The 23,565-nt window shown below is 37.6% G+C and overlaps 1 protein-coding gene across 1 annotated transcript in view; it reads right to left on the minus strand.

The window, feature by feature from the left end:
* The window catches only part of LOC128651716 (acidic mammalian chitinase), a 116,341-nt gene extending 113,927 nt beyond the window's left edge, over window positions 1-2,414 (minus strand). Inside the window, exon 1 of the mRNA XM_053704702.1 lies at window positions 2,375-2,414. Coding sequence (XP_053560677.1) covers window positions 2,375-2,399 — 25 coding nt within the window. The 5' untranslated portion in view covers window positions 2,400-2,414. The remainder of the gene's footprint in view (window positions 1-2,374) is intronic.
* Window positions 2,415-23,565: the final 21,151 nt, after the last annotated feature.

A 23,565-nucleotide genomic window follows, 5' to 3' on the forward strand; every position in this document is an offset into this window, starting at 1 on the left:
GCATCTTCTGACAGTCCCCTTATCACATGACTGTGATTATTTATTATCTACTAGTCCTAAAGCCCGTTCACATGGGCCATTTTTTGCAGTACAGCGGTCCCACCCCTTGCTCTCTCCCCCCCCCCTCTCTTTTGCTTTATCTCTCACCCTCTCTTTTACTCTCTCTCCTCCCCCCTCTATTGCGTTCTCTCCCCCTCTCTTTTGCATTCTCTCCCCCTCTCTTTTGCGCTCTCTCCCCCTCTCTTTTGCTCTCTTTCTCACTCCACCTCTCTTTTGCTCTCTCCACCCTCTCTTTTGCTCTCTTTCTCCCCCCTCTCTTTTACTCTCTCTCAAACCCCTCTCTTTTACTCTCTCTCCCCTCTCTTTTGCTCTTTCCCCTCTCTTTTGCTCCCTCTCTCCCCCCTCTCTTTTGCTTTCTCTCCCCCCTCTCTTTTGCTCTCTCTCTCTCCCCCCTTTCTTTTGTGCTCTCTCTCTCCCCCTCTCTTTTGTGCTCTCCCCCCTCTTTTGCGCTCTTTCTCCCCCTCTCTTTTGTGCTCCCTCTCCCCCTCTCTTTTGCTCTCTCTCCCCCCTCTCTTTTGCTCTCTCCCCCTCTCTCTCTCTCTCTATCCTCCCTCTCTCTCTCTCTCTCTTGCTCTCTCTCTCCCTTTTTTGCTCTCTCTCCTCCTCTCTTTTGCTCTCTCTCTCCCCCTCTCTTTTGCTCTCTCTCTCTCCCCCTCTCTCCCTCCTCCCCCCTCTTTCTCTCCCTCCCCCTCTCTTTTACTCTTTATCCCCCCTTTCTTTTGCGCTCTCTTCCCCTCTCTTTTGCTCTCTCTCCCCCCTCTCTTTTGCGTTCTGTCTCTCCCCCTCTTTTGCTCTCTCCCCCTCTCTTTTGTTCTCTCTCTCTCCCCCTCTCTTTTTATTTCTCCCCCTCTCTTTTGCTCTCTCTCCCCCTGTCTTTTACTCTCTCTCTCCCCCTCTCTTTTGCTCTCTCTCTTTTACCCCTCTATTTTTCTCCTCCCTCTCTTTTGCTCTCTCTTTCCCCTCTCTTTTGCTCTCTCCCCTCTCTTTTGCTCTCTCTTCCCTCTCTTTTCCCTCTCTTTTGCTCTTTCCCCTCTCTTTTGCTCTCTTTCCCATCTCTTTCTCTCTCTCCCCATCTCTTTCTCTCTCTCCCCCCTCTCTTTTGATCCGTCTCTCTCGTGCGATTGCACCCAGCCCCGCCCCCCACCACGCTTGGTCCCGTCCATGCCATGTCCTGTCCCGCCCATGCCACACCCAGCCACGCCAACTCCCGTCCACCATTGTCACGCAGCCGACAGCAGATCAGGTAGACTCTAAGGACAGGTGTGTTTGTCCTTGCGCTGTCTCTACTGCGCATGACATCTTTGGACAAACACACTTGGCCTTTTATATTATAGGATTGACTTGCATTTAGTATTGTTTTGTGCTACCTCTTTAATAACTCCCTGGGTGTGAACACATTATTACCTAAATGGCCCACATAAACTAGCAGTCTCCTGTTGTGAAAAGCAAATACAAAAGCATGTGATTAAGAGTCTGTCTATATAGAGCCTTTGAAACAGGCAGACATTTAGAGGTTTGAATGGTATAAAGTATATTAATATAGCAATGTTGGTTGTGCAAAGCTGGGGAATGGGTAGTAAAGGCATTATCTAACTTTTTAAACAATAACAATTTTAGTGTAGACTGTCCCTTTAAGTGAAATGGAAACCTTTGGAGATGTATGGAGTTTATGTGGGTACTTTTTTATTGTTTAAAAAGATAGATAAAGCCTTTACTACCAAATCCCCAGCTTTGCACAACCAACATTTATATTAATATACTTTATAACTTCTAAACCTCTGCCTGTTTCTAAGCCCAAGCAGGCTGCCTCTTATCTCAGTACTTTTTTATTATCTTTTTACATCCAACAGTGCTAGCTCATGTGTGCCATATAGATAATAATGTGCTCACTCCTGTGGAGTTATGCAGGCCATCTTAGTGCATCTAAGCAGAGGCTTAGATACAGGTAATCATACAGGTAAGAAGTATAATAATATAACAGTGTTGGTTATGCAAAACTGGGGAATGGGTAATAAAGGGATTATCTATCTTTTTTAACAAAAACAATTTTTAAGTAGACTGCCCCTTTAACCATTTACTTGTAATACTAAATTGTGCGAGGTTGCACAAAAGAGAATGCACCCTGTGCTATTGGTTGCACTCTACATACAATCTAACCCGTAGTAAAGGATACAGAATTTATTTAATGTTTCAACAAAACATAGAACTATATTTTTCTACTAGAAAGTACCTTTAATGATGCATTTTTAGTGGTACTTTATTTGTTTTACAATAACTTTGTTATAATGTGCAGTCACTGCTGCTGCTCACTTACCTGCCCAGAATAACATGGTCCTCATGTCTCCGTCAGTCTCAGCACTGTCACAAACATCAATAAGCCCTTTTATAGACTTCATTAGTGTGGGAGAAGCCCAGCCGGGAGCAGTAGATAATAATGATTCCAAAATCAATACCAGGAAACCTCATTATTAAAGAATAAATATATTTGGTTGTGATTAATGACCAAACGGAGGGTGCTGTATAATAATAACAGAACAACTAATCAGAGTGTTCCTTCTATGTAGGTTATTTCAGCGTTTAACTTACCCTCTCCTTGAATGCACTCCTACAATAATTAGTCTTGGGGGATATGATATTAGGGTATGTATTATGTAACAATCTGACTCTGATAAAAAAAAATTACATGTAACATGTAATAATCATCAACTCAAAGGACAGGTAATTAATTCTGTCTTTTTTCAGTATGATCTTGGCAATCCAGAAGATTCTGGGGGTGCAAAACCCCCAATCATGATTTTAGCCATTTCAACATCTAAAAGGTGCTAGCCCCAGATATACCAGACAGTCCCTTTTCCATGTCTAATGCTCTATCTTGTTTTGACCACTGCTGCTTTCTGAATGCCACATGTTTCCACCTCTCAGATCATGTGATCAGAAACAGCAGCTACCCGCACCCTCAGAATAACTAGTGCTAAGTAGAGAATAATACTCAGGGGTCTATTTATTAAGCAGCAGATACTGCATCGAAGCACCATTGTTTCTAGTCCGCCAGAAACGGAAGTTAAGAAGCAGCGGTCAATCATCTCCGCCATTGGGATGATTAACGTCCCCTGAGCAATGGGCGGCATTGCACAAGCATTTTACTAGAAATGCTTGTGCAATGTTAAATGCTGACAGCATATGCTGTCTTCATTTAGCGAGGTCGAGAGGACATGATTCGCTACAGCCATTAATAAATCTACCCCTTGGTCAGAGCTCCCCACCTTACTGTATTTTATGGAACTGTTAAAGGTTGGATGCTTTGTCACCCTTCTCTCTCTTATAATGCATGATGATCAAAGATTCTCCTGCTTGTAGAGAAATTCTAGAGTTGACTTTTCAGAGGCTTAACTCACTTAGGCCTAGATTTAGAGTTTGGCGTTAGCCGTCAAAACCAGCGTTAGAGGCTCCTAACACGTGTTTTTTATGGACTCCGGTATTTAGAGTTCAGTTACCGACACTAAAAAATCACCCAACGCACAAATCTCTACCGACAGCTCAAACCCAGTAGTTAACATATACCGACAAAATAAACATCCACGAATCACAAAACAAATATTACACAAAGTACACTTACACTCATACAAACATTACACTATATTTATTTTTCAGATTTAATAATTTTTAATCAAAATACAAAGGATCAAAGTTGCGAGATCTCGGGTGTTAGAAAAAAAACAACACAAATCCATTTTGCCATTGACTTACATTGACACACGGGAAAAGACCCTCATATAGCTACATCTAACTAATAAGATTATCACAAACATACACTCATCGATGCATACAAACAATATACACCACATGACATACACAAAATATTTATTTATTACAAAAAGAACACGATTTAGTTACTTTTTCACAAAAGCTCATGACGTCACTCACTTTACGAGGAAAACCAGTCTTTGAAAAAAAAAATTACCAAAATTTAGAGCCTCCATTGACTTCTATGGGGAAGACGTGCTCGTGCACGAGAAAGACAGATTTCCCTAACGCACGCAAATAGCGTAGACCTAAAAACTCCAAATACCAGCGCTAGAAATAGGAAAAAAATACATGCTTTTCTGCGTTAGACCCAGCTATGATAAATAGATCAAGAAATGACTATTTCCCTATGGTGGACTTATGGATTGTACTTATTGAATATTCACAACAGCATTAAATTGTTTCATACTTTTACATTACATCAACTACAAATCAACATCACTAGTAACAAACTTTTTTTTAAAAAAAATCACATTTAAACGGACACAAAAATAATTAAAACATTTCAGGATTCACAAACAGTACACAATGGGAAACACCTCTCATTTACCTTTATTATTGCATTTCATTTATTCAACTCATATGCTTGCAGCAACTGCATATCTACATAGGCTTAACACATGATCAGTCATGGATGCACATACATTACTTTTACCATACACTCATACATGTGCATTCAAATGATGGGGGAAAAACACATTACATTCTCTCTAGGAATCACAAAACAGAACATATGGATTTTACTGTACTTTTAACATCATGATTCCATCACCAGAAACCATTAGGAATTACGTACAAGAAGAAAATCATTACACCAGATTACAGATGTCACTTTATGGGAAGGAACAACAATGCCAGACCGCTATATAGAAGTCAGCATATGTGGGACACAATCACAACATATACATACATGTACATAACACGCATCACCCATCACGCAACCACAAAGCACACATTTAGATTTTATTCAGCACACAATAACAATGTAGTCATATACAACAACACAATGAGGATTTCAGAACTACATAGGCAGGTTAATAATATGATGACGTCATTAGAAGATTCAACCATACACATTACAGATTCACGACTGTACCGCCCCTTTCTGAACTTTAACACTCAATACTACAATACAACATATACGTAAATAACAGTTTGGAACAGCATTATTAGGGTGATTTGAATGGGACAATTAATAAATATTGTCAGATCGCAAATCACTTATATATATAATACTACAGATGACAACCGGAAGTTATTCAGTATTAGTGCCATTTGAATGGGACGCATACAATATTGACAGCTCGGCAATCACTTATATATACAATACTACAGATGGCAGACGGGAAGTTCTGAATTATTATTGCGATTTTAAAGGGACGCATACAATATTGACAGCTCGGCAATCACTTATATATACAATACTACAGATGGCAGACAGGAAGTTCGGAATTATTATTGCGATTTTAAAGGGACGCATACAATATTGACAGCTCGGCAATCACTTATATACACAATACTACAGATGACAGCCGGAAGTTATTCAGTATTATTGAGATTTGAATGGGACGCATACAATATTGACAGCTCGGCAATCACTTATATATACAATACTACAGATGACAGCCGGAAGTTATTCAGTATTATTGAGATTTGAAAGGGACGCATACAATATTGACAGCTCGGCAATCACTTATATATACAATACTACAGATGGCAGACGGGAAGTTCTGAATTATTATTGCGATTTTAAAGGGACGCATACAATATTGATAGCTCGGCAATCACTTATATATACAATACTACAGATGACAGCCGGAAGTTCTTCAGTATTAGTGCCATTTTAATGGGACACATACAATATTGACAGCTCGGCAATCACTTATATATACAATACTACAGATGGCAGACGGGAAGTTCTGAATTCTTCTTGCGATTTTAAAGGGACGCATACAATATTGACAGCTCGGCAATCACTTATATATACAATACTACAGATGGCAGACGGGAAGTTATGAATTATTATTGCGATTTTAAAGGGACGCATACAATATTGACTGCTCGGCAATCACTTATATATACAATACTACAGATGGCAGACGGGAAGTTCTGAATTATTATTGCGATTTTAAAGGGACGCATACAATATTGACAGCTCGGCAATCACTTATATATACAATACTACAGATGGCAGATGTTACTTTATCGTTTACAAACAATGTTGCAGCAACATTGATCGATCACATTCGATGCACATTATACACAACTATGCACTTTCATTCATGTTAGCCTGGACGTGTGCTTGTTACTATAAGATCGCGTTTAAGAAATATTGATTACGCATATGATTAAACATTACAAACATGCACTGTATGTGTGATATTTGACACTTTCACATTGAGATTCATTGTGGGAAAACAACATTTCAGCAAACAACAAAAAAACGCCCACTGTGAAAGCATTCGCGCCGCTCACATACAAACAAGTGAATACAATTAGCAATCATTACAAACTCACTACCATTGGACTAATTGTACTATAAATCCCCCAAACAACATGGCCAATGCATCACTTGTGATCCACATCAGATCAAATGCATACCTTGTTACGCTGTTTTGAAAGATGGATGACGATGACATGGTAGACACTGCTGGTGCTGCTATTGGCGAACTAGCTGTTGATGGAATCAGGCAGCCTCGGCGGCTCAGACTGAGACGAAGGGGTCATCTGGTTCGAGGTTCTCGTGTCTACAGGGTGAGACCCACCTTGGAAAACATGAGCGACTTTGAGGTTTATGATAAGTATAGGCTCAATCGCGAACAGCTCATTGGCCTTTACGATCTTCTTAAACCTCATTTGGAGCCACGTATAAGAATAAGGACTGCTGTTCCCGCCATGAGTAAGATGCTAAGTTGTCTATATGTCCTGGCCTCCGGGAGTTTTCAATCCGGAGAAATGTACATGCATGGCCTGGCTCAAGGTACATTCTCTGTGGTGTTTGATAACTTTCTGGACGCCATGGTACGTATCAGTAAGCAATACATAGGATTCCCACAGAATGATGGTGATTGGAGGCGCCTGAAGCGGGAATTCTTTGATATTGCTGAATTGCCCAATGTCTTGGGAGCCATAGATTGTACCCACATTGCGCTGCGTGCTCCAATTGATGACTTGCCCTTCAGAAATCGCAAACATTTTCATAGCCTCAACGTGCAGTATGTTTGTGACGCACGGATGAGGATTATGCATGTGTGTGCGAATTTTGGAGGAGCTTGTCATGATGCCCACATCCTCGCTCAGTCGTCCCTGTGGAGACCGTTTGAGGAAAGACAAATGCCCCCTGGTTATCTCGTTGGTGAGTATTTGTGCACAACATGGTTAATTAGTTTGACAATTGCCACTGTAGTTTTAAAATGTTAGCGTAATGTTCAGCTATAGGATGCAATTTAACCATGTATTTTTCTTTTCGCAAATGTCTAGTTTTAGTTCAATGCAGATATGTAGCATGTCTTACCTTAAATGCTCAGATAGAGAATGCAATGTAACCATTTCGTTTCCATTTTACACAAGGTCTGGTTTAGGAGAAATACGCATATGTAGCATGTCTTAGCTGAAATGGGAAGATATTAGCTAATGCAATTTAACCATGTCATTGTCTCTTTCCGCTAATGTCTAGTTTTAGTTCAATGCAGATATGTAGCATGTCTTACCTTAAATGCTCAGATAGAGAATGCAATGTAACCATTTCGTTTCCATTTTACACAAGGTCTGGTTTAGGAGAAATACGCATATGTAGCATGTCTTAGCTGAAATGGGAAGATATTAGCTAATGCAATTTAACCATGTCATTGTCTCTTTCCGCTAATGTCTAGTTTTAGTTCAGTGCAGATATGTAGCATGTCTTACCTTAAATGCTCAGATAGAGAATGCAATGTAACCATTTCGTTTCCATTTTACACAAGGTCTGGTTTAGGAGAAATACGCATATGTAGCATGTCTTAGCTGAAATGGGAAGATATTAGCTAATGCAATTTAACCATGTCATTGTCTCTTTCCGCTAATGTCTAGTTTTAGTTCAATGCAGATATGTAGCATGTCTTACCTTAAATGCTCAGATAGAGAATGCAATGTAACCATTTCGTTTCCATTTTACACAAGGTCTGGTTTAGGAGAAATACGCATATGTAGCATGTCTTAGCTGAAATGGGAAGATATTAGCTAATGCAATTTAACCATGTCATTGTCTCTTTCCGCTAATGTCTAGTTTTAGTTCAATGCAGATATGTAGCATGTCTTACCTTAAATGCTCAGATAGAGAATGCAATGTAACCATTTCGTTTCCATTTTACACAAGGTCTGGTTTAGGAGAAATACGCATATGTAGCATGTCTTAGCTGAAATGGGAAGATATTAGCTAATGCAATTTAACCATGTCATTGTCTCTTTCCGCTAATGTCTAGTTTTAGTTCAATGCAGATATGTAGCATGTCTTACCTTAAATGCTCAGATAGAGAATGCAATGTAACCATTTCGTTTCCATTTTACACAAGGTCTGGTTTAGGAGAAATATGCATATGTAGCATGTCTTAGCTGAAATGGGAAGATAGAGAATAATATTGAACTAGATTATTATTTTAAAAAATAAACATTTGTTAGTGGATTATCGTGTACAAAAACTTTTATTGGACTCAAAATACTATTTTGAGGATTCAGTTTGAATTATGTTCTGTTCATAATTTATAGGTGATTCTGGGTACATGAGCCGGCCTTGGCTTATTACCCCCTTGCGTAGCCCGACTGATGTGTCTGAGGAGCGCTACAATAGGGCTCATAAGAGAACCAGGGCGGTGGTTGAACGGATGTTCGGGCTCCTGAAGATGAGGTTCAGGTGCCTGGACAGGTCGGGAGGAGCCCTCCAGTACAACCCAAAGAAGGTGGCTAAGATCGTTATAGCCTGTAGTGTCCTGCATAATATTGCACAGCGGGCTGGGATGCTGCAGGGCGTCCAGGCGCAACGAAACCTCCTCAGAGATGAGGAGGATGATCCTGTTCTAGAGGGGCCATTTCGGGACGAGGGGCTCGATGTCAGAGCAGAACTCATCAACCGCCACTTTAGACGGTAAATAATAGAAGTTAGACTGGAGTATTGTCAATAGATGTGAACTCTAGGGAAATGACAAGTAGAGAATTGTGCAAACATGTTAGGATTGTTCATCAAATGCTAAAAATGTGTTTCATTTATTAATATAGGTGATGCTCTGGGCATTGGGTCCTGTAGCGAGTCTTTGCCACCTGGTTTTTAAAGAGGACATCAGCTGGTAAGTATAAATGTATGGACTGTTGCTGGCATGAATTGTACACAAATACATCATATGGCATACATTTTCTAAACTAGTATTTAGTTTACACATTACTTAAAATTTAAATACTCAGAAAGGGATCCTCTAGCATAATTATCCTCTAGCATGACTATGGTTCAATGTCACACATTAGAGGTTCGTTCTGCTCAATATGACTCATCTTCACACTTGATAGAACATAACACAAGATGCTACACACGCTTAGTAAGCTAGTGACAGAAATTGATTCAGAAATGGGGGGGTGGAAGAGGGCTACAGAACTGATTCACACACTTGTAGTAGTAGTTTTCTTTAAAAAATTTATGCCATTAGGGAGATGGCTTCATGTAAAGACTGAAAGGGAAGAATTCGAAGAATGACAGTGAAGAATTCCCAGACTGACAGTGGAAAAAGACAAGATTGAAATTGAAGAATACCAATGGGATCATGTCTGGCATTATCTTTCAAATCTGCTGACCTTGAAAACCATACAAAGACATGTTCACATGGTAAGTGCCAACTATTTGATAGAATAAGGCTGTGGAGGTATCCTATTGGAGACACTTAGATTATTTTCTAATTTTTAGATGGTATTTCACAGTCCTCTATTTTTGAAATGATGAATAAGACACCTATTGAAGATCAACTGTTTACCCCAGAATTGACTTTCAAAGACCATGCATTATCCAGGTTGGTTTACCAATGCATGCTAGTTAAGAATCACAGCAAGAATATTGAATCTTAGTAGCTTACATACATTAGTCATAATTAGATATTTAGGGATCACAATCAGACACTTAGATTATTTTCTAATTTTTAGATGGTATTTCACAGTCCTCTATTTTTGAAATGATGAATAAGACACCTATTGAAGATCAACTGTTTACCCCTGAATTGACTTTCAAAGACCATGCATTATCCAGGTTGGTTTACCAATGCATGCTAGTTAAGAATCACAGCAAGAATGTTGAATCTTAGTAGCTTACATACATTAGTCATAATTAGATATTTAGGGATCACAATCAGACACTTAGATTATTTTCTAATTTTTAGATGGTATTTCACAGTCCTCTATTTTTGAAATGATGAATAAGACACCTATTGAAGATCAACTGTTTACCCCTGAATTGACTTTCAAAGACCATGCATTATCCAGGTTGGTTTACCAATGCATGCTAGTTAAGAATCACAGCAAGAATGTCGAATATTATTAGCTTACATACATTAGTCATACTTAGTTCATAATTAGATATTTAGGGATCACAATCAGAAAAAGGAATACATATTATAGTTGATATAGAGGTATTTGAATGGACATGAAATATTACATTTATGTTCAGCATACATATATATTTATTATTGAAATGTGATATACATTATTATGTATAATTCGAAAATCTGATATTTAAATTTAATTTTTATTACACAATATAATGGTGTATGGTTTGTTTGGTTTTTAATACAAAAATTCAATTCATAAATATCTTTATAAAATTATGCACAAAGTCAGAGCATAGACACAAGATGATTGTAAATGTATTTTATGAATATTTTAAAACGTGTGTATTAACTTATTAAAATTTTGTTTTTTCATTTCAGATTGTCGTCTGATGACTTCCCGGAATTTTTTTTTTCTTTTTGTTAAAAAATTTAATTATTTTTAAATGGTAATAATCAATATTTGATTATTAAATACCCTCTTTTGAACAGATTATAATAAATATCCATATAATCTGTCAATAAAAAACAATTTGACTCCCATGACTGGTAGTTGTCTATTTGACAAGCACATGCATAAGATCAAATTAGGCATTAATTTTAGCAAATCCACTGATTCAGAGAATATTAAATTAAACTATCTTTTTTCAAATAATTGGGGAGTGAGATCCATCGATGCTTTTCTTGTGAAATTCTTTGATGTTAAAATAATTTTGGATATGTAGTCAGAATTTGACAAAAATGTTTTTGGTTTCACTTTTAAGAAGGGAAGTGGTTCACTTACATTAAAGTGACAGTGTTGTTGAATGTAAAATTAATTTTATAAGATCTTGTATCTTCCTTAGGTATCTCAAAACATTATTTTATTAAATTTATAAATGGTAGGTCATTTAACTTCATATTTTGCACAAGCTAGTTATTGGATGCCATGTTAATAGATTTTATTTTCTAGTGGAGTCATTTAAAGGGACATTTAACTATAGTTATTAATATTATGTATTTATTAAAATCTTACCTCTTGGGTTAGACATCACATATCTATATATAATTTTCATTCCCCTTTAGTTTCTTTCAACAATGTTAAATCAACATTCCGAATGTTTTTGTCCTTAAAGGGACATTCACAAAGTATATTGTGTCTTGAATTTTAAAAAATCATTAAAGAATTTAAACATATTAATAAAGTACTATAGAATTACATTCAGTCTTGAAATATACTTAGAAAAAGATACATCAATGCACATATCTTAGTCATTACATAAGGCATCTATGTGCAACCAACAATCAGCATCAAAATAGCCTATGTAGATATGTATTTAATCCAAGATTATATATAATTACAATCTAATGATTGAATAACAAAACATATTAAGTTGTTCAAATATTATAATCTTATCCAAAATGCATAAATAACATACAGCTTAATGTCCCTCGAAGCTGAAGACTGCGAAATACATCCATTACAATATATATTTCAGTCAGTGTGTAAAACAATCCAGAATTTAATCTAAATATGCTTTACTCATATGTTATACTAATTTGGCAAAAGGAAGGTGCCTAGGTTTATGATTTTTCAAGCATTGTTGTGAAATGTCTCCTTAAAGGGACATGAACTCAAAATATACTTTAATGGAGACAGTTAAAAAATTAATGATTTATACATTCAGAACGAGTATTCTATTTTAAGCAACTTTAAAAATTGACTCATATTATCAATGTTCCTCGTGATGTTGCTATCATTACTTTAAAAATAAGGCATTAAATTGATTATTTATTTGCTTCAGTACTATGGACAGAATTTATTTTGTTTTGGGTGGATTAATTTATCCAACAATCATCAAGGACAACCCAGGTTTTTTGCCAAAATTGTCCGTAATCTAAAATATCATTATTGATTTGCAAAGAAAGATAACAAGATAATTCTTAACATTTGAGAATCGGATTAAATTATAAAGTTGCTTAACATTTCATGCTCAATCTGAATCACGAACGCTACATTTGTTTGGACAGTGTCCCTTTAAGAGATTTAAAGAGTGTATTTACTTCTCTTCTTTTCTTGACATACTTTGCTTGAAAAGCATATCGAGATAGGCTCAGTAGATGAAGATTGGTGGATGCACAGAGATGCCTTATGTGATTGGCTCAACCATGTGCATTTAAATGTCTTATGTTGAGGATATCTAAATACAAAGATAAATTGAGTTACATTTTAAAGTCTAAACAATTTCTATCTCTACAGATCATTTGATACAATTGATTGTTTGTAATGTCTATTTAAAAATAAAGACGCCATTGCACAATAACATATATGAGCAGTTCAGACAAATACAAGCTCGAGGTTTATTTACTAATAACAAACAAACAAACAGTTTAACATCTATAAACAGATTATACAAGTTACTGACATTATAACCTGAATTTGAACATTCAGAAATGTGGCGTGGGAAACGGATCTTGAAACACCAGATTTGCATCTTTAAACATTAGAGACTAATGTCACGCAATAGCACACAATCAATGTGCATTATAAATACATTTAATAGAGCAATGTCAATACTTCACAATAAGTCACGAAATTGATTTTATGAACAATAAAGACATACAATATTAAATGTGTATTAATCCAACGTATTTGTATTAAAGAAACAGACCGTTATTAAACCGAAAAATGTCTACAACATTTAATAATGTGACAGTATTAGATTTTAAAGAGAATTTAAACATAATATTTAACGGATCACGGATATTAAATCTGTGTCACACATATCCGCATGACAGGCCCATGAGTTACAAATACTTCTACATGAAAAATGAAGTAACAGCACCACCAGGAGGTATGTGTATGGAAGTTGCTAAGATATGAAACATTAAGGAACGGCCAATCAGAGTTCATCACACAAACACAACTTGAGTCAGGATGGTCTCACAGACATTCTAACAATATTTCAAACTTTTATCCAATCAGATGTACAGATAACTTGTCCCATGGTGCATCTCATGTTCACTTCACCATATAAAAGTCCATTACACGTTGCCATCTTTGTCAGTTCTCTAATGCCTGCAGGCAGTATATATTATTATTATATATTATATATTCTACAACCCAGCAGGCATGAAACCTCCCAGGTTTACTAAGCAGGAGAGCGCTGCACTGGTCCACGCCGTCAAGGACTTTTATCCCCAGCTGTTTGGGAACAAGAGGAGGTTGACAGATGCGCCTGTTAAGAAGGCCCTCTGGGAGTCTATCACCAATGCGGTTCAATTGGTGTGTGACGTCCAGAGGAGCCAGGATCAGATCATGCGGAGATTCGGAGATATGAGGTTGCGATTGACAAAAAAAGTCGAACTCATAAGGGAGTGGGTACAAGCCCGTAAAAGAGGGGGCCAAAGAAAGGCCCCGCGGAAACTCTACCTACTCCCTTATGAGGTCACTTTATGCGAGCTCCTCACTCTCCGGGTCCCCAAAGGATTTAGATCCTCGCCATCCTCGGCCTCCTCTTCTTCCCTCCCAGCTGCTGGATCTGAAAGTCCTGACCCGGGGGCCAGGGCAGCTGCTTCTCCGTCCGGTGGCCTGGGAGGAGCTGATGGAGAATCTGAACCAGGTAACTATCCAACTTCATATAATATCTTAATATTTGATTATTTTTTTAAAAATGTGTATATAGTCAGATACTAAACCTATACAGATCTCACAACATACACTACATATGATGTTTAGATATCTGATTTTAGATTAGTGACACATGAAATAGGAATGATGTTTCTTGCGCTCTACAGAATATGCGTCACAGAGCGAAAATGGAATTGCGCATACACGTTAACATGGGTTTGCTGTAAGTGGCATTGCTTTATACATGTTGGTCAAATGACGGATGCGTAATTCCGCTTGGAATCATTGCGCAATGATCGCGAAAATGGAATTGCGCATACACGTTAACATGGGTTTGCTGTAAGTGGCATTGCTTTATACATGTTGGTCAAATGACGGATGCGTAATTCCGCTTGGAATCATTGCGCAATGATCGCGAAAATGGAATTGCGCATACACGTTAACATGGGTTTGCTGTAAGTGGCATTGCTTTACACATGTTGGTCAAAATGAAATGTGAATTATTATATATGTGAAGAATACAGTATTCTTATTTTCAATATTATACATAATAAAAAAAGAAAAAAGCAGAATCCAAATAAATTATAACATATGCCCATCAATTGATGAGAATAAAATAACACAAAAAAATAATTTAAGCTACAGTAAACAACACAACTGATTGAAAATAAGAGTACAGGATATATTTATCATGAATTTAATTGAGGAAACAATTAACTCATGGGACTACCAAAGGATTAATAGTTTTTAATTGATTTGCTAATAATGTAAAGATTTTAAACATGGCATGATTTGTATTAATGATATCCAATCCTCATTTAATATATTACAGATCTGGATGTTGGTGCTGGATCCTCAAGCCAGGGCTTGTCACAGTATGGTATGTCTCATTTTAATTGACATTTGTCTTAGAAACATGGACAGAACATTACATACTAAATCCACATTGTTCAATATTTATATGTATCTGCAAAATGGATTTTTTAAATATTTTAAAAGAAGAATAAATAAAACAAAAATATAGGATTACATTGTAAGACTACTCTGATTTTGTTTGGAATTTAAGATATCCCATCTATTCTGGATGTCTTAATTTTAATGTAAGATTCTTTGAATGTCCAATTTATATTCTTCCCTTGTGTATTGCTTAATCTTATTTGTATACATTTTTAAAAAATACACACACTTTTGCATATGTTTTGATTTTAAAAATATAGATTCCATTTTTGAAATTGATCACGTCATTTAATGGACATGCCAACTAAATTTTACATAGAATGATTTTTAAACGTGATTTTATTGTTTTGTTTAAACATTTTATGAGCTACATTGCTTCAGTCTTCTCAAAAAAAAATGGATTTTGGTTTAGGTTAAACAATGCATTACTTGTATTATCCGGCTGTTTTTTTATGCATAAATTGGCATTTTGTCAAAAGTTAAAATCATGTGTTCAGATAACAGTAGTACATAGTTTCAAAAAGTATACAATTACACATTTAGAGCTTCATGTCCCTTTAATAGATAAAAATTAAATAATTCTTAGGATATCCTTAAATAACATATTAGATTCGAATTGCATGCTCAATCCCATTCATTACATCAACATATGGAGTAGAGAATTCATTAACACCAACATTGTCAAATCAATATATTTTTATATTAAAGGGACACTGAGCTAAAATTATTAATGTTGTCATTCAGATAGAGCATGCAATATTAATCAACATTTAAATATAATACTATAATCATATGTGAAATATTCTATTGCTAAATGTATTTTAAAATCAAGAATCTACGTTTATCTGCAGCTCAATTTTGGTTGACCAACCTGGGTTTTTATTGATGATTGGTGGATACCTTCAACAAACAATATTGATTGAATCCAATATTGCTTATCTGCCTTTAAGATTAAAATGTAGCAACATTCAAATTATAATAGGAGTCGATGTTAAATCATTTGGAACAGTTTGAACAGTGAAATCAATGATTGAAATAAATCATGTCAGTGTCCCTTTAATAAACAATAGAGTCATTAATCTTTACATTCTTTGGATTAGACATTATTGATATATAATTCACATATTCACTGTTGGAGTTACTTTATAGATATAAGCATACTCTAACAGCACCATGATTACATATTTGTACTAATCAATTTGGTTTGGTATTGTGATCAATATGTGTTGTGTCCTAAACAAGATTACTGTACATTGCACAAATGGCTCGATGTGCCACATGTCTTTGTTTATATTTGTCAACAGCTGTTATTCAAAATGTGGTTCGTCTGTATTCTTTTAAGAACATTGATCAATGGGTATATTTGCAATAGCATCGTATGAGATGAGTTTGATGTCTAATATAGTCAGAAATTAAACATATGTTCAATACATCATTTTTAACAGAATCCCCTTGATTCAATCAAGCATTTTTTTGGCTAATGACTGCTCTATTCTTCACATTTTCAAGTTGATTATTCTTAAAAATCGCTACAGATGTGATTTAGTGCTATCCCAAATGTGTTCAGTAATATCTATATCATTCATAGAGAGAGTTGGTGTGGGAAGCCCAGAGGAATCCAGCACTGACACAGAGCTGCCTTTGCAGTCTTCTGGTAAGTCCATTGACTCATTTATATGTCATTTAAGGTGTATTGGTAATCAATATTATGAGCATGATTCTGATGAAGCATAACATTTGAAACAAACATATAATTGACTCCTCTGATTATATATTAATTTTCTTGGATTATTGAAAGATTAATAATTAAAGATTTCTTAGTCTACGCCTTTGTTATTCAGAAGATGTATAGCATATGTTTGTTTCCATGGTCATTTTTGACAACAGTCATCAAGTGATACACACATGAGAAATCTTAAATGTTCTATGTACTATGCTTTTATTATTTTAAAATTAATACAAACAATACATCGAAAATCTGATTCATTGAGAATAACAAATCTAATGTCATTTGTATGCTCCATCAAAATTATGTAAATCATAACTTTGGGTGTGTATATCTTTAATGCAACATTGATGTGTGTCTTTGAGCAACAGTAACATATGTTATAATATCTGATCTTAACGTGTACACAACATGTTATGTTTTACAGAGAATGATTTAACATGTGGGACGGAGGAGTAAGAGGCTCCCTTGAAGTCTGATGGTATGTGAAATATATCTATCATGTTTCCAACATGTTGCTTTATTGGAAATCATTTTATTGAAGACATTCAAAGTCTACAGCTTTTGCACTTTAAAAAGGAATATTATTTGTCTGTTCAAATACACTACTGCCCCCTTTCTATATCAGGCAGCATGAAAATATGCTTGGATGTTTTTTTTTGTTTTTTTTTATTTCTAATTCATGCCATCATTATGTCACATGCATATTCCAGGCCAAACCACAATAATAATGTTATAATTGTACAGACAGTCATTGATATTCATCTGAGTGCCTATATGCATACCATATCCTCATGTCATAATTGTTTAGAAAATTCAAACACACTTCTAAGTATATTGAAAACATAATCAATTTGAAATGCGTTGATTTGATTTCATGATGTATGAGATGTTAATATATTTGTATTATTTATTTCAGATGGATCCTCCACCTCTGGTCATCTGTTTTCTGCCCCTGCCCAGTCCCCTGCCCAGTCACAGACCCCTGCCCAGGCCCAGGCCAAGACCCCTGCCCAGGCCCAGACCCCTGCCCAGGCCCCGACCCCTGCCGGCCCTTCCCATTTTTCCTATCCTGTCCCTCCCAAAAAACGCCCCTTCATCCCCCTTTGCCGCTCTCCCCGTATTTTGGCCCGTACAGCTACCCCAGCTGCCCAGACCCCAACTCACCACTCCTCAGCTGTACGGCCTACCCCGGAGCAGCAGCTCATCCCTCCCCAACCCAATCCCATCCCTCCCCAACCCAATCCCATCCCTCCCCCCTCTCTCAACCTTCATTGTCCTGGGTGTCGGATTGTCCTTCCCAGGCACAGCTGTAAGTATCATTCAAAATCCACATTATAAGATACTTAAAGGTACACTGAAGGCAAATTGTTTCTATTGTGATTCAAATAGAGCATGCAATGTTAATCAAATTTATAATTTACTACTCTTATGAATTATTCTTCATTCTCTTGCTATCTTTATTGAAACAAAGAAATGCCTAGAATTAATTTTAAATCGAAAATAATTCTGGACATCATTTCTTTATTGTTGGATGAATGTATCCATCAACCAGCAGGGACAACCAAAGTTGATAAACAAATATGGCCTGCCCTATAAACCTACATTCTTGCATTCAAAATCTAGCTAGAGAATTCTAACATTTAAAGAATATGTGTAATTTTTTAATATTTGTAATGTCATGCTCTATCTGAATCAGTCAATTAAATATTTAGGTTCAGTGTCCCTTTAATTTGATATCACGCCTGCAGTAGACAGGAGGAGCTGATATATATGTTTGCTTTATTTTGAACGACACTGAGTGTGATAACAAGGGGCACTAAAGCGATTTAAAGATTGTTGTGGGTGTAATAGCTCGAATCTACAAAAGAGGGATTTTGCCAGACTTCTGGGGAGCCGTGAGAATGACCTCCAAAAGGAATATTAAAGCAACACCTGTCACCAAGCAATCTACGGCGCCCATCTTTTTCAAAGCTAACAGAGGGGAGAAATCGCCAGAACAACACTCACCTCAATCAGACAGAGATGGAGAGAGTGACACAAACCCCCACGGGGGAACGGGTCACCACGAACCCCTAACCAGAGCCGACCTGGAACAACTGGTGTCAAAACAAGACATTTCAACAAATTTTGAGAGACTTCTTGAGAAAATTGAAACACTCCAGAACACGGTCACTAGTAGTCTGACGGAGCTTAAGCAGGAAGTGGGTGAATTAGGCTCTAGAGTGGACTCTCTTGAAGAAAGCGGAGAAACACTAGTGGAAGGCCTGAATGATATTACAACTCAAACAACAGCTCAGCAGAAAGAATTGGATGAAATACACGACAAACTCGAAGATCTCGAAAACCGCAGCCGCCGCTGCAATATTCGCCTGAAAGGTGTCCCTGAATCGGTGACCCCAAAAGAACTAAATATGTATCTACTCAATCTATTCCAAGGTATTACAGGGGTTGGAGATGAAGAAAAATTCCAAATCGAAAGGGCTCACAGGGCACTCAGGCCGAAACCTAAAGGTGATGACCCGCCTAGGGATATTATAGTTCGGATGCTCAGGTTCCAAGAAAAAGAGGAAATAATGGCGGCGGCACGCAGAAACCCGACATATAAGCATCAGGGCAATATAGTCCAGTTCTTTCAGGACTTATGTCTTAGGACATTACAGAGAAGAGGAGCACTTCGTCCATTCACAGCCCTTTTGAGGAAAAATCAAGTCCCATATAGATGGGGATTCCCATTTGCTTTGCACATTTCTTGGGAAAACAAAATCATTTCAATAAGGGACCAAGCAGAGATTCCAGAAACTTGCAGAAAGATGAAATTGGACCCGCCATCCTTTCAACAGCAAAGACCCTCCGTAGGGGGTGAAGAGGGTAACAGAATACCAGCTCAAAGGAAATGGACACGAGTTCCCGAAAAGAAAAGGAAGACATGATGAGATAGAAACCTTTCTTTTTTCCTTTTTTTTTGTCTCAATATTACAGCGTGCAGGCTGTAAGGAGCTCTAGGATGCTCTGCTTTTCGGCATAGCCGTGCGGGACTTGCACGATTGAGATGGGAAGGACATGCTGGGGCAAGAGCGCCGGACAGATGAGTATTCACAGTTGTTAACGTTATGTTTTTCTTGCAGGTTGTGTTAATTGTTCATGTTGGACTGAGGACTTTATTTTCGAAGGAGAATGTTATCTCTTATTGAACTAAGCTGGGATATTGAAAAAGACTATAATCCTCATATTATTAAAAGGTCACTTCTAATAAGGTTGCGGAACTGACTATGTTGAAATATGCGCCATTAAGGTTCAATATAGTAGAGAAATATTTGGCTGTTTTTTTTTTAAGTCTAGCTTAATGTTTTATTTAAGTGAGACTGGCATATTCACTGTTTTTTTAAAATGTTTTTGTTTGTTTATGTTTTTATTCTTCCAGGCTGGGTCTCCTAGAGGTAAATGTGATGTTCGAATTGAGGGACTAGGGATTATAGGGGATGAGAAAGGACAGGGAGGAGAAGGTATTGTAAAATGACACCAAACAACACAATTATACTTACTCACAATGTTAGGGGGTTGAACACGGACACTAAGAGGAGAACTGCTTTAGCCCAATATCTTAGAGTAAAGGCCAAAATCATATTCTTACAAGAGACCCATTTTGTGAAGTCATCTATCCCTAAGTTTTGGTCGCACCATTTTCCCCATCATTTTCACTCAACTTCTGACTCAAAAAAAAGAGGGGTCACGATATTGATACATAGATCTCTTGACCTAGTAACTGATAGGGTAATTACAGATAAAGACGGACGGTATGTTATAGTGCAGGGGACAATTCAGGGCTCAAATGTGACGCTATGCAATGTTTATGCCCCTAACGAGACCCAAAATGCTTTTTTTACCAAAGTATCTTCTCTGCTAACACAATGGTCACAGACTAGAGTGATCCTGGCCGGGGATTTTAACGTTACATTGTCTGCTAAGGAAGGAACAGGGAAAACCACACTCACAAGCAAACAACACAGACACAATAGCATAGTTAAATCCATTAAAAACGCACTTGATGAACATAGTCTGGTGGACACTTGGGAGGCGGTAGGCAGACAAGATCATGACTATACTTATTATTCCCCAGCACATAAACTTTACACCACTCTAGACTACATATATGTTAGCCAAATTATATCGCCCTCATTAGTGAGGGTGGGCACTCAAGCTTGTGTTTGGTCGGACCATTCCTTGGTCTATGCAGAACTGACGAATCTCATTGACTTCACTAGACAGCGCTCATGGACATATAATCCGGTACTATTAAGGGATCCAGAGATCTTTAGGAAGGCACAGGGGGCACTCAAGGAATATTGGGACATGAATACCGGTTCGGTTAATAATCCACTGGTGATTTGGGAGGCACATAAGCCATATATTAGAGGTCTGTTTATAAAAGAAAAGTCAATTAAAACTAAAGCGACAGCAAAATTGGTTGATAACCTACAGAGAGAAGTTGAAAAATTAGAGATGAATCACCAGCGCAACACAACCACTCACAATTACACACTATTAGCGACAAAGAGGAGGGAGTTGGCAAAGATTTTAAATGACGCCTCTGTTAGGGCGGCCTTGCGGCTAAGGGCTCACTATTTTGTCTACGCCAACAAACCCGACAGATTTCTGGCATATAAATTGAGAGAAAGGAATAAATTCTTCTCCATTCCTAAGCTCTATACAGATGAGGGAGAACTCATATCCACAAAAAATAACAGATAGCTTTGCTAAGTATTATGAGAAACTGTACGATGGGAACAAACTAGGATTAGGGGATATAGCCACTAAGACGAGAAATTTTTTAGAAAAAGCGCAACTACCAAAAATCACGGAGGATGACTTAGAGAGTCTCAACAAGAAAATAGATAGTTCAGAGGTATTAAAGGTAATTATGGATTTAAAATCTGGTAAGGCTGCAGGCCCTGACGGACTGACAGGGGAGTACTATAAACTTTTTAAAAAAGAGCTAGTACCCCATTTGGTCACCTTTTGTAACGGTATAATGGATGGATGGGAGATACCTAGGGAGACACTCAAGGCAAAAATTATAGTGATTCCAAAAGGGGGGAAAAATAACAAGTTTTGTCAGAACTACAGGCCGATTTCCCTATTAAACCACGATATCAAAATTTTTACCAAAATAATGGCAAACAGATTAAAGGTGATTTTACCCACATTGATCCACCAAGATCAGGTGGGTTTTATACAGAATAGAGAAGCCCCAGATAACGTTAGAAGAGCTATCACTTTGATAGATTACGTGAGCGCAATGGGGACTCCAGCTCTATTCCTGTCACTAGACGCAGAAAAAGCGTTTGACAGGGTAGACTGGAGTTTCATGTTTAAAGTACTAGCGGATATGGGGTTCAAGGGGACTTTTGTACAAGCACTTAGGGGCATTTATTCTGACCCAACAGCGGTTGTAGGGGCGGCGGGTCACACATCCAGACAGATAACAATCCTAAATGGGACACGGCAGGGTTGCCCACTGTCGCCACTGATATTCGTCCTATGCATTGAGCCATTGGCCTCTTATATCAGGAACGAGACAGACATCGCGGGAGTAAGGGTGGCAGAATCAGAATATAAATTAATGTTGTTTGCGGACGACGTATTACTAACTTTGACCAGACCCTTACATTCACTCCCACACTTATACAAAACCTTGGAAGAGTTTTCTTCAATTTCGGGCTACAAGATTAACACAACCAAGTGCGAAGCACTGCAAATTGGTCTACCAGCACACACGAAAAAGACAATTGAATTAAACTTTGATATTGCAGGGGAGAAAAAACATATCACCTATCTAGGGGTCAAATTGAGCGATAGCTTATCAGACTTATATAAGTTAAATTACCTCCCAATTTACAGAGCCATTAGAGGGGACCTGGTAAAATGGAAAAAAGGGAACTTTTCATGGTACGGCAGATTGATGGCAATCAAGATGAACCTCCTTCCAAGATTAATGTATCTTTTTCGAGCTTTACCCATTGGTGTCCCAAATAAAGACCTGGAGGCCTTACAGGATGATTTAGTAAAATTCCTAAGGGGGGACGGTAAGACTAGGATAGCGGCACAGGTGTTAAAACAACACAGACACTTGGGGGGAGTGGGGCTTCCAAACCTGGCTGAATACTATAGGGCCTCTAGGCTAGCTCAGTCGGTTGTAATGGGGAAGAGTGACAATGAACTAATTTGGCCTAAGATAGAGGCAGATATAGCAGGAAATGACAGAGCAGCAGATATCATATGGGACGAAGAGAGGCTTTTGAAAGCTAAAGAATATAAATCACCGGTCACAAGGGAGGCATTAAGCTTATGGATAAAAACCATGAGAGGATTACAGCTATGTAGACCAGGGTCATTGTTGAAACCCATTAAATTTCTGATACCTAGAGACTTGAGGAGGTCTGTGAGAAAATGGGAAAACAAAGGTTTGTACAGAGTGGCAGATTTCCTACAGAATTCAAAACTACTTACATATAATCAGATCAGAGACAAATTAGAGCCAGAACCCCTTCATTGGTACTTATATTTACAGGTTAGTTCATCCATACACACTTACATGTCAACTCAACGGTATTCACCACCTACTGATTTTGAGAGAATGTTAGGGGCCCCATTCAGGGGGAAAAAGCTGATCTCCCGAATTTATTTACTACTGCAAGGAGCGAGGGGCCGGTCTAAATCACCCTTAATGGAGAGATGGGAAAGGGATATTGGTGAAGTGAGAGAGAAGGATGAATGGGAGGTCTTATTGAGGGATGCAGGAAAGGGTTTAATTAGCGCTGACCTGAGAGAGAATACTATCAAGGTGTCAT

The sequence above is a fragment of the Bombina bombina genome, chromosome 3, assembly GCF_027579735.1.
Source record: "Bombina bombina isolate aBomBom1 chromosome 3, aBomBom1.pri, whole genome shotgun sequence".
Classification (NCBI taxonomy): Eukaryota; Metazoa; Chordata; class Amphibia; order Anura; family Bombinatoridae; genus Bombina; species Bombina bombina.